Genomic DNA, 13,149 nt, shown 5'->3' with positions numbered 1-13,149 from the left:
CCATTCTATGCTATTTTATTCCGGGGGTTATCTTCTAACACTCTTTGATCTCTACTGGACCTAACACATAGTTTGTTATAGTACTCCTGTTCAGTTCAATGCGTACATCCAGGAAGCTTAAAATTATAAGAGTTTTTCATATACCAAAGATTGTATATGTGACCCGATCATTATACCCTTTCTATTGGTGGCATTTTTTTGTTCTATATGAAGGTTCAGACTACCCCCCTCTATCCTTTACAGTAACGTAGGTGATGTTAACATGATTTCAAATAAAGATCAAAGCATAGAGCTACCAAGCATGTTGCTACTTTTTTATTGTGTGGATCATGCTGCTACTTTTCAACATGTACAAATCGGGTGAACCTTCATATGGTTCCTATTTGTTATATAGATTATCTATAAAGAATTAAAGATGACCTTGAATGCTCAGAAATATCTGATGTCTGCCCATGACTCCTTTTTTCTATTTTCAGTTTCATGTGATTTGCATATTCGGCATTATTATTTGCAAATGGCAAAAAAATCCCGCTGCAACTACACCTGCAAGATTTTGGCTGCTGCTACCTCACGCGCTCCGGATTTCTTGGGATTTCTTTCAGGTTACTTGGGATTTCTTGCCTTCTCAGTCTGGTCGATGGGTGTTAATTTCCGTTGATTGGCTTCTCCATCTGCTGATAATCATCCACAATACATAGCGCCTTATTCGGTTGGTACGCATCCTCTAACCTCCTCTCAAATTTCCGTTGATTGCCTTAGCGCATGCACTTTCTATTTTCGCAATCATGTTATACTAATTTATTGGTTACATTCCGTCAAGAGCGCATGCACTTTTTTATTTTCGTAATAATGTTATACTAATTTATTGCTTACCTTCCGTGAAATGCATATGTTCGAACATATTATTGGCTACAGACCACAACAATAGTAGTTGTTTCTTTGCAATTTGCGTATGTCCGTTTGCAAAGATGGATAGCTTTCAGAATCCCCAACCTGGCCGGGGAATCAGATCTGGCATATATTTGTGCAAGACCTCCTAGATAGCTTCTACTATGTCGTCCCTTTAAATCCTTGGCCCTGATCTTCCTTAATATACATGAGGTAAGTGGATGCCTGAACTCATTTTTTCTCAATTACCGCTCCTAATTGGTGAATGATTGGTGCTGCTGCAACTTAAGTTGATTGATTTTGAACATAGATTATTGCTCCAACATGTCTTACTAATATTTGTTTCGATTTGATCTACAAAATTCTAATTCTCAATGTTTCATTAGATGTTGCCGAAAACTGAAGATGATGGATGTGCCCAAGTGGCAAGAGCTAGCACTAGATCAGATAAATCGCTCGGTCAGCATCTACCTACCCATCCGCTGTTTCTATTGTTGTAACTCACCAATATCTATACATTCAGGTTATTATTTTGGTATGGTTTATAGAGTTTTTTCCCCAGCCCCGTACCTTTATTACTCATGCTTCCCTCCCTGGCATATCTTCTAATGCAGGTTTGTGTTGTATTTGTGAGCAGAGAGGCGCACGATTGCACAACATGCGGGCATATATCTAGAGGAAGATCGAGGCGCACGCTTTTTGTCTGTGCTCTGCAATGGCAGTCTCTTTCTTTCAAAAACGTGAAAGTCATTTGAAATTTCGAAATCTAAAATTATAGAATATGTAACAGGTTCCCATGTAATTATCGTTATAAATTGTCTACCTTTGATTAATGTAGAATTGCTTCAGTCTAACTTTTTTTGTTTGCAAATTTGTTTTTTTTTACTGTCAGCCTTCATATCATAGTAGTTGTAAGGATACAGATAAACAATTAGCTTTGGACAAACTACTTTCCCGTGCCTTGAAATTTATATTATGTTAACTGCAATTGAATCGTACGTGTGTCTTTTCAAAATGGTTGAAACAAATTGACCAACCATTGTGTAAAATATTGCAGCCGATATAGTATTACAAACATTTTTAACATCCAATGTGGTACTATTCTTACTTGATGTGTATAAGTACCTTTCATTTGTAATGAGTTGTTTTATACTCCGCTTACAATTTTTGACATGTTCTCATCGATCATGAATTTATTGATATCATAAAATTGGTTTATTTTGAAGGTGTCGTAAATTAACTGTTTTAAAATATTTCTTATTTGTCTTTCAAATATTTTTAACCTTCAAATCCCGCCGCAACGCTCGGGGTATCATCTAGTAAAATTTATGAGTGGACCAAATAAATCGGCCCCAAACATGGAATTTGCATCAAATGCATTCATCCACCATGGTCATCATGTTTGTTACGAATTTACGATACCTTCGCCACCAAGTTTGGTTTCCAAGTTTGGCGATGCAAATAATAAACAAGTTATATGGCCTATTTGATTCACATGATTCCAAAGATGAAAATATTAGGAGAAGTATAAAAGTTAGATCTAGTGTTATGTTTGACTTACAAAAAAAAAATCAAAATTCACGAATATGCAATAGAACTTGTTTGGTTCACCATATGAGAAAATGGTGTCAACAAATTAGGCTTTGTCATAATAGTTATAGAGACATAAGAAAATTTATGTGAGGTTGGACCCAGTAAAAGAACTTCAAAATTACATGAAAAAAGTGTATATGAAAATTCTTGTGTTTTTTTTTGTAGTACACTCAAATAGGCTTGTATTATACGGCGAAACAATAATTCCCCTTGTTCCCTAGGTTCTCGTGTACAATCCAGAGCTGAAAATGATGTATGAGACAATGAGATTAATGGTGTTTTTGGTTGGTGCCTAACTTTTCCCTGCCAATTTTTGGCAGCATATGACATCTTGGGTTTTGTTAGAGTAATATGCTTGTTGTATTATCAGGGGGCCAAAAGCCACAATATATAGTACATGTACAGGTGCACATATGCAGAAAGCCCCCTAACATATGGGGAAACTACAATAGACAGATATATACATCTAACACCCCCCTCAAACTCATGGTGGATCGACAACACCGAGTTTGGAGAGTAAGAAATCATGCCGCACTCGAGTCCGTGCCTTCGTAAAGAAATCCGCCAACCGCAAATCTGAAGGCACATAATGAACCGCAACAACATCATCCCGTACCTGTGCACGTGTGTAAAAAGCATCAACACCGATATGCTTGGTCAGCTCATGCTTGACCGGATCACGTGCAATACCGATAGCACTCGTACTCGTCGTGAAAAAGTGGAGTGGGTGTCGTAACGAGACCCCAAAATCTGCAAGCAACCACCGTAACCAAGTCACCTCAGCAATCAACAAAGCCATAGCCCGCAACTCAGCCTCAACACTCGAACGGAAATCTGCGACCTGTTTCTTCGTCTTCCAAGCAACAAGCGAACCACCAAGAAACACACAAGAAGCGTAAAGCGAACGACGATCCGTAGGATCACTCGCCCATGTAGCATCCGAATAGCACCGGAGCTGGAGAGAGCCGGAACGGGGAAAGAAAAGGCGACGAGTGATCGTGCCGCGAAGATAACGAAGAACACGGAGAAGATGACTATAGTGAACAAGTGGTAGGAGCTGAGACAAACCGACTCGGAATATGAACAGGATAAGAAATATCAGGACGAGTGACAAGCAAGATAAACAAGACTCCCAACAAGATGGCGATAACGGGTGGGATCGGGAAGAGGATCACCATCGTAGGGACGAAGCTTAACATTAAGCTCCATAGGAGTATCAACCGTGCGCTCATCCCCAAGAGCAAGCACGAGCAAGAAGATCCCGAATGTACTTTTCTTGAGAGATAGAAAAACCATCGAAGTGGAGGAAACCTCAATGCCAAGAAAATAGCGAAGAGGACCAAGATCGAGTCATAAGAAACCGATCACGAAGACGAGCCTTGACAAAGGCAATATACTCGGGATCATCACCGGTAATGATCATATCATCAACATAGAGAAGAAGAAGAGTACGTCCACGAGGAGAAGTGTGAACGAAAAGTGCTGGATCATGAAGACTAGGAGAGAAACCAGCAGCAGTCACGACAGTAGGCGAAGCGCTCAAACCAGGCACGAGGGGCCCGTTTGAGACCATAGAGAGAACGTCGAAGACGACAAACCATCCCATCCGGAACAGAATACCCGGGAGGAGGCCGCATGTAAACCTCCTCACTCAACTCACCATTAAGAAAAGCATTCGAACATCAAGCCGGGAGACGGACCAGCGGCGAACGTAAGCAACAAGCAAGAAGGGTACGCACAAGTAGTCATATGAGCCACAGGGGCAAAAGTCTCATCATAGTCACGGCCGTGCTCCCGCTGAAAACCACGAGCCACAAGACGCGCTTTATAGCGCTCAAGAGATCCATCGGAGCGAGTCTTGATTTTATAGACCCACTTACACGTGATGGGACGAACACCGAAGGGGGAGAAACAAGATCCCAAGTGCCGGTGCGCTCAAGCGCAGCCGATCTCCTCGGCCATGGCAAGCTGCCATTCAGGATGACGCTCAGCATCCCGATAAGAAGTCGGCTCGGAAACAACAGAGAGACCATACCGACTAGGAGAGTAACGAATCGGGAGCACGACGCCGACGAACAGGCCGGGAAGGGGGAAGCTCATCTCGCGAAGACAAGTCATCGAAGAAGAGGAAGAAGGGACAACATCGAAGGAGCCGAAGCCGGAGAACGGGGAGTACTAGGTGGACTAGACGAACGAGAGGATGGCGCCGAAGGGGGCGCATCATAAGTAGGAGGGAGGGGAGGAGGGACAGCAGGGGGTGCATCCGGAAAAAGAAGAAAAGAGATATCATCCACCGGGTAAGTACCCGAGGTGGGGCGAGGATAGAAGGGACGCGTCTCATCAAATGTGACGTCACGAGAGATGCGCATCCGACGACCAACGGGGTCCCAACAGGCGATAGCCCTTATGCTCATCACCGTATCCGAGAAAAACACACTCAACGGACCGAGCGGTCAATTTGGTGCGTTCGCGAGGAGGCGAAGGACATAGCAGACGCAACCAAATGAACGGAGAGTCGAGTAGTCTGGAGAAACACCAGAGAGACGCTCGAGAGGAATGCCACCCTGTAGAGCAGCGGAAGGCTGAATGTTAATGAGGTGGGCCGACGTAGCGACAGCCTCAGCCCGTAAATGTGGCGGAAGAGAAGAGGCAATCATCGGAGCACGGGTGGTCTCAAGAAGATGACGATGCTTACGCTCGGCGACACCATTTTGAGCATGCGCGCCGGGACAAGAAAATCGAGCGAGGGTGCCCTCCTCGGCAAGGACACCACGAAGGTGCTCGAGAGATATACTCACCAGCAGAATCAGCACGGAACACGCGAATGGGTGAGGAATACCGAGTGCGGACCATGGCCGCAAAACGCCGATAAATAGAGAGCACCTCACTGCGAGAGTGCATGAAAAACACCCGGGTGTACCGTGAAAAATCATCAATGAATAAGATATAGTATCGATGGCCCCCTTTCGAAGCGAAGGGAGCCGGACCCCAAACATCCGAATGGACTAAATCGAACGGTCGCCGAGAGACAGACACACTAGTAGGATAGGGAAGCTGAATCTGTTTGCCTAACCTACAACCCCGACAAGTGTAATGACCCATCTCCGAGAGACGCACCCTAGAAGGCCACGATGAACCAAAGACGACAGAGCGAGAGTCACAAAGGTGACCAAGACGATGATGCCACTCGCTAAAAGAGCCGGTGACAGAGGCAACAACCGGAGGAGAACTGGCAGATGAAGTGGCAGCGGAAGGAACACAAAGCCAGTCTAACTCCCAAAGCCCCGGAGACTGACGGCTACGAGGGCCAGCTCCAACCAGGGCCTGTGTGCGACGATCCTGAACCGCACAAGACTCAGCGTCAAGAATGACGCGACAACCAGAATCGGTGAGTCGAGCTAGCGAGAGAAAAGGTTCATCCGAAGGCGAGGAACATGAGAAACATCGTGGACGAGAGAAAGAGGGAGTAGAAAGGGTGCCTCGTACTAGAAACAGGAATAGAGGTACCATCAGCCGTGACAACACGGACGGGGAGAAATAAGAGACCGAAGAGCGAGACGGAATAGAAGACTCGGAGGTCATATGAAAGGAAGCTCCGAATCCGGATACCACGGGGACGTACCTGATCGTGTAGAAAGTGGTGGTCGCGCAGTGCCGAAGAGCCGATCACGTAACCAGCAGCGCCCGGCGAGGAAGAGTCCGTAGTAGCGAGCGAGACCACGAAGACCCCCGAGAATGTCCCGATCGAGAGAGTGCAACCGCAGAAGATCTCGAAGAGCCAGCCTGGCGACGATCCTGGAACCGGCCGACGTAAGCCGGGATCCCGCGTCCGGCAGGTGGAGGAAGTGTGGACAACCTTGCCACAGTAGGTGCAATGAGGACGAGGGCGGAGACTCGAACCGCGAGGCTGGCCGACGTAAACCGGAATCCCAAGCATCAAGCACGCGGTGAAGCTGCGCTATCTCATGCGCGAGAGAGGCGCGACTGGAGAGGTCGACGTACAATCAGGTGCCGACGAGGAGCTATCACCCACACGCACAGAGGCCACCAAAGGGGGCGACGGAGAGCAACACGCCGATGAAGAAAGAATCGGCAAAGCGCGATCATAACCACGTGAAGGGGCCGCGAAAGTCGATGAAGAGCGGCAGGCCGACATAGACGAAGTCGGCGAAGCGCGGGCAGAGCCGCGTGAAGAGGCCGCGAAAGTCGATGTAGAGCGGCAGGCCGACATAGACGAAGTCGGCGAAGCGCGGACAGAGTCGCGTGAAGAGGCCGCAAAAGTCGATGTATAGCGGCAGGCCGACATAGACGAAGTCGGCGAAGCGCGGGCAGAGCCGCGTGAAGAGGCCGCAAAAGTCGATGTAGAGCGGCAGGCCGAGGGAGACAAAGTCGGCGAAGCACGGCCAGAGCCGCGGGAAGAGACCGCGAAAGTCGGTATAGAGCGGCGAGCCGACGTAGACGGAGTCGGTGAAGCGCGGGCGCAGCCGCGTGAAGAGGCCGCAAACGGCGACGAAGAATGGGTAGCCGTCATACACGGAGGCGGCGGACAAATACCAAGTACCGAAGGAGCTGGGCGAGGACGAGGACGATCAGCGGAAGAAGACATCGGGTAACAACAGCTTTTTTTTTTTTTTTGATTTTTTTTTGATTTTTTTTTTTTTTTTTTTTTTGGAACTAAGTCAACTGCAGACGGAACAAATCAGGCCAAAGAGCAGAGCAGGCGGGCGGCGCCTGGGCGGATCGAAGCACAGGGAGAGCAGAGCGGGCCAAAGAGCAGAGCGGGCGGGCAGGCTCCCAGCGAATTCCAAGTAGACCGAAGAGCAGAGCGTCCTGGCGGATCGAAGCACAGAAGAAGTCGGGCGGCTTGGGCGGATCGAAGCGCAGCTAAGTCGGGCGGGATCCCGGCGAAGTCCTGGCGCTGAAGGGCAAATCGGGAGAGATCGAGGAGATCGAGGCGAATCGGCGCAGAGGTGAATCGGCGCACCGAGCGGGGACGAGGCGGGCCGCGAATCGGGGCGAATCGGCGCACCGAGCAGAGGAGATCAACCAGATCAACCAGATCGGGCGAGCAGACCACGGAGGAGATCGGCCAGAGGACGGACGACGGACAAGCAACGTCGGGCCGGGACTAGAGAATCAATTTTGCTCTGATACCATGTTAGAGTAATATGCTTGTTGTATTATCAGGGGGCCAAAAGCCACAATATATAGTACATGTACAGGTGCACATATGCAGAAAGCCCCCTAACATATGGGGAAACTACAATAGACAGATATATACATCTAACAGGTTTTACTTTGGTTGGTTGCTCTAAAATTTTGGTTGTATGTGGATCTTGGCAACTTTTCTCACAATCTCTTTAAGAAACATACCAACTTTTTGGCCAAGGAATTTCTGCCAACGGTTTCCAAATTTTGGTAGGACCTACCATGCCATGAACCAAATGTACCCTAAATTTGAATACCATGAGATTTTGGTAGCCAATATTTGAAACTAGGTTCAAGGCCAGTACCGTCGAATGAGAAAGGAGGCGACGAGAAATTACAATGAAATAAAATACTCCCTCCGGTTCATATTAATTGACTCTAATATAGATGTATCTAGACACATTTTAGTTCTAGATACATCCATATTGAAGTCAATTAATATGAATCGGAGGGAGTATAGACATTGAAAAGTGAGATGTGGAAGCAGGCAAACCATTAAAGCATAATAGAACAAGAAGATGTTTTTTTTCATCTACTGTACAGAAGAAAAAGCAGTTTCTTGTGAACTTGTCGAACAAGAAGAGAAAAAGTTGCTTCCCCACGTGGTGAGCGAAGAGTCCCAAACTTGCGAGCAGCAAAAGGAGGCATATCCCCATCTTCCACCGACCCAAGCCCAGCCATTGACATTCTTGCCCGGCCGCCGTCGGATCAACCGCTCGCCCTCCCCTCCCCCGCCCCTTGCTCTCCTCCGAGGGGATCCCGCCCCCGATGGGGTTCTTCCGCCGGATCGCCGGCATCTTCGGCGGCTCCAGGGACGACGCCGACCATCCCGACGCCGGCGGCGGCTATAGCGGCGGCGGCGGCGACGTTCCGCACGAAAAGGTGGCCGCTGCGGCGGCGGCGGCGGCCGCCGCCGGCCACGCCACGAGGCGCGGTTTCAGCGTCCAGGTGCCCGTCCCCGTCGACCGGCCGGCGCCCGGGCCCGTGCTCGTGCCCTGCCATCCGGGGGACGGCGGCGTCCAGGTAATCCGATTGCTTCTCACCTCTATACACAGTCAGTGATGTGTGTGCTGCAGCTGTAGTGTCGCTTCTCCTTCTAGGTTCTTAGATTCACTAGCGAGTGAGATCTTGGGAGAAGCTCTCACTCCTAGTTCGCTTGTACTGTTTTACTTCCTGAAATGTCCTGATCCTGGTGTAATTGCTCACTGGATTGAGATGTATGGTTCGAGGAATGGAGATTTCAGCCCCACTGAGGGAGGATCTTGACCATCACAGTGTCACATACGCTGCGATTGGATGGTCGTGCCGTTAGTGAATCTAGTCGAACACTGAGTTAGTTTCGCACATTGATGCTGTTAGAGCAATAGAGGGAAGCTGCAACAGAGTAGGAAAGAATGCTCCACCTAGTGCATTGCTAGGTGGAGAATGGGAGTTACTACCATATATCGGTGAACTCTGTTCCTAACAGTTATGAAGGGTGGGATAGGAGCTCTCCTCAACAGTAAGCCATGTGTTAGAACTTATATGATTTTCATTTTGGACCATGTAGTGTGTTCGATAGATTATTCATGGGTTTTATCACCAAGATTTTATAAAGTAGGAACCATAGGATATTGTGCCCTTGATGGATGGGTGAGGAGGTCTATGGCCTCGTCACTGGAAAATAAATTAGTTGAGATGCGGATAGTTCATACTACCTCCGTTTCAATGAATAAGGCACACACACATTTCAAGATGAACTTTGTCCTAACAAATTGAGCAAAAAAATCTTAATTGTATTGTACGTAATTGATATCGTTGGATTCATATTGAAAAACACTTCATAATGATGCTAATTTTAAACCAAAAATATTTGTATATTTAGAGTAATTTTTAGTCAAAGAAAAAACACGCAAAACGAGGGTGCCTTATTCTCTGAAACGGAGGAAGTAACATACTAAGGCACCATCTATTTCTTTATAATGAAAATTCATTTGATTGACAAAGAATAGTTTGCACCATCTAATTCTCATTGTTATTTCTTCATTGTGTACCCACTCTCTTACATGTTTTAAGAACCTGAATCTTGATGTGCTGAGTACTGTCGAAATTCGTTGGATTCGTAGCCATTCAGAATTACCAGCTCCATGTGCTATTTTGTTGAAAATGCTCACTTGGCGGTGCCTGTTGGCTTGTTTCTTTAGGCATTCTTCTTGTCTCTGTAGGTATTATGTTATTGTTATTGCACATATACTTTGTGGAGTAATTAAGTCATGATTGGTTTACTATTGTCATTTTTAGTATTGGTGCGGGTTTGCCAAGAAGCACATTAAAGTTTGCTGCATGTGTAAATTTTTGCTGTCTATTCAGGATTCCCTCCGTTCACAATTACTTTGCGATCTTGGCCTAGTCAAAGTCAAACTTTGATCAAATATTTACGAAAAAATATCGACATCTACAATACAAAGGGAAATACTTTTGTACTTACACGTATGGGTGTGGGTGTTTCTGTCACCGTCCGTTTTGTTTTGAGATTCAGATAAAAGGAGAGAGAAAGGAATCTTTCCATCTACCAAGACATTAAATCTATTTTATTCATGGTTTTAAAGGCGTCGCCTAAGGGTCGCCTTAGCGACGCCTAAGCATCCAAGCGCCCCCCCTTCGCCTTAGAAAAACGCCCGCCTTAGGCGTCCAAGGCGTCGCCTAAGCGTCGGAGCGCCCCCCCCCCCTCGCCTTAGGACGCCTTGGCGCCTTTAAAGCCATGATTTTATTAGAATCTTCATAAGTATATCTTTATATTAGAAGTATTTGGTATCAAGGATATTGATATTTTTTTTATTCTTGGTCAAATTTTGCAAAGTTTGACTTTGACTAAACCCAAAACGCGAAGTAAATAAAAACGGAGGGAGTATGTATTGGTTCTACTTTATCTTTGAAGAGTCACTTCGGGATGCAAATCCTTTTAGTCTTATTAAATCTAGTATCATCACTTAGCCTACTCTATCATTAATAAGAGCTTGTTTTTATCATTGTTCGGGAATTCGGCCGATTCACCGATTAAATGGGCAGTTAATCGCTACTCAGAGGCTTACTGAAGCGTATTCGGTGAATTAACTGGTCACCCTGACTAACTGGCAGTTAATCGGCTGTCAGACGAGCAAGACCATTTAACTGAAAGGGTATGGGCGAGGCCAATATCTGGCCCGTGACCCCCGCCCAGTACCTCCCACTAGACACTCCCAAATCTCAAGGGTTTGGGGCTCTCCTCCCGCCCCTTACGTTGCCCCTGGTGGCTTGCATCTCCAGCCACCGCCAGCCATCTCCGGCAGCTCCAGCCACCGCCACCCTCCCTTCTCCCTTCCCATTCCCTCCCATTCAGCTGCTCCCCGTCGCCCTCCATCCCCGACCTGCCGCCCAGACCTGCAGCAGCCCCGATCTGGGCCTCTACCTACAGCGGCCCTGTTTTCTCAACCGATGAATTTGAAGACCTAGCACTAGGCCTGGATAGTGCACTCCTATTGTACCACACTCCAGGGAAATCTGGCCTGGATATTTGTGTAATGTACATAATTTCGAAACGCATTACAGACAGTGCCTGGACACCTCTCCGAAGTTTGATGCATAGTAGAGTTTGCAGCATGGACACCTCTCCAAAGTTTGATGCATAGTAGAGTTTGCATATCTGGCATCTGCCTGCTATTTCTGCTGTTGATTGTTAATAATGCCTGCAAATATGAGTTTTAACATGAATGCATCATATGTTCATTTGGGTGATTATTGCATTTTAGGCGTACAGGTGATATTTGATTTATTAGTTTAATATCTGCCCAGTTCAGAGTACAGTGTTTCTAATACCTTAATTTTGTGAGTTGCATAAAACATCTGGTATTGAATGTCAGCAGTTTGAAGATAGCATTTAGGGACTACTGATCACCAAACCTGTTGTATGTAGGCAATATAATTCTCACCATTGCCTTCACGGTGTTTATGGGTAACCCAGTTGACCTCTGTTGTAGACTTGCAGGGCATCAGACTAGCATTTTTTCTCTGTGTGTGCAGGAAGATTTTTATGAAAAATGAATGGGCGTGGAGCATTATTGTGTTATACTTAATACCACCATAGAGGTTTTATTAGGTCTGTTTAGCTGCAATATTTGGTGTCATTTTCACATGCCTACTCTTTACAAGCAGATGGCATCCACATTGGCTTTTTCTGTAATGGAACAACAATGCGGGAGACTCTTTTATTCCATTGATTAGCATTTCTAGATCTTGCATCTATCCAGAACAGTCTGTTACCCATCTATTGTTCTTTTTATTGAATGGTTATGTCCTCAACACGTCAAAATGTTTCTTTTGCACTGTTGATAAAATGAATTCCTTTTGTTGGGAAATGGAAAATGCTTGAGATTTTGCTGCTTCCATCCATATTGTTTGAACACAAACTTATCCTTGTCCTATCTGTTCAACCAGGGTTTTCGATGGTACACAAGGAGGCTGAGGATCGACGAAGACGGTGACGTCGCCGACGAGTTCTTGGATGAGGTTCTCCCGGAAAACTTTGCCAATAGCGACGTAGCTCCGGTCGGAAGGTTTCAAGTGAAATACAATACGAGACCAACCGCTCTAGCGATGAGAAAGCAGACGGTCGCCGTCGATGGTGACATCCGCCATAGCCTGGAGCACCAAGGGAAGCTCCAGTGGGTGTGAGGGGTGCAACGTGAGACTGAGTTCTAGCGCCGAATCAAGAACGGCCGTCCGTGCCCTGCTGGCCCTAGGAGCAGAGTGTAACCTCCACCCCTTGCTGTCCGGAGGCTGGGAGGAGTGGGTCTAGAGTTCAGGGCTATTGCATTGCACCGTTCTCGGTTCAGCGTGTCGGGATCTTGGCCGGTTATTGTTGACCAGATCCCTTTGTACCAGTAGTAGTAGTTGTACATTGCTGGGGTGTGACGGAGGGAAAAGAGCTGCTGGAACTGTTGAATGGGGAATGTTATTATGTACTTGCAAATAGAGGCAGCGCTGGTTGTTTGAACCGACAGAATGATGATTTCTGTGTGGGATTCCTTATGTTCTCTGATGGTTTTCGGTCTGCTTAATTTCCTGAACTTTGCACGTGCGTGCTGCTCATTTTTTGGCCATCTAGGCTGCGTTTGGCGTCATGGTGGATTATTGTGATAATTCTGTTTACCTAATCAACTTAATACTCCCACTATTTTGAATTGGTTTGTCTATTAGTTTTGGTCAAAGTTGGCCAAAGTTTAGTCGAACATATAGATCACACCTCGTGTGCCGAGTAATGTGAAATTGAGGGTGTATGATGATCCGATTTATAATTGATTTTTTTTTAACGGAATTGTTTGTTTTATTGTTTGACTGCCTTGTACTTGTCTCTCTTGAGTTCACTGACAACACTCTTTCTTTATTGTTTGACTCCTTGCATTTGTCTCCCTTGAGTCCATTGACACAAACCGTGCTTAGGAA

The 13,149-nt window shown here is 46.4% G+C and overlaps 1 protein-coding gene across 1 annotated transcript; it reads left to right on the top strand.

Moving 5' to 3' along the window:
- The first annotated feature begins 8,326 nt into the window (after positions 1-8,326).
- On the top strand, positions 8,327-12,482 carry LOC124686052. The gene is made up of 2 exons (XM_047220056.1): positions 8,327-8,712; positions 12,142-12,482. The coding sequence occupies exons 1-2, from the start codon at positions 8,458-8,460 to the stop codon at positions 12,376-12,378; spliced, it is 492 nt and encodes a 163-aa protein (XP_047076012.1). The 5' UTR covers positions 8,327-8,457; the 3' UTR covers positions 12,379-12,482.
- Positions 12,483-13,149: the final 667 nt, after the last annotated feature.

The sequence above is a fragment of the Lolium rigidum genome, chromosome 2, assembly GCF_022539505.1.
Source record: "Lolium rigidum isolate FL_2022 chromosome 2, APGP_CSIRO_Lrig_0.1, whole genome shotgun sequence".
Lineage (NCBI taxonomy): Eukaryota > Viridiplantae > Streptophyta > Magnoliopsida > Poales > Poaceae > Lolium > Lolium rigidum.
Note: the sequence above shows the minus strand (reverse complement) of the source record. Positions and strands in the feature narration are given on the sequence as shown.

Excerpts from the sequence above, each read along its gene's own strand:
- LOC124686052 (XM_047220056.1), top strand. The coding sequence starts at position 8,458 with ATGGGGTTCTTCCGCCGGATCGCCGGCATCTTCGGCGGCTCCAGGGAC. Across the intron at positions 8,713-12,141 it reads CGGGGGACGGCGGCGTCCAG|GGTTTTCGATGGTACACAAG; the intron begins GTAATCCGATTG and ends CTGTTCAACCAG.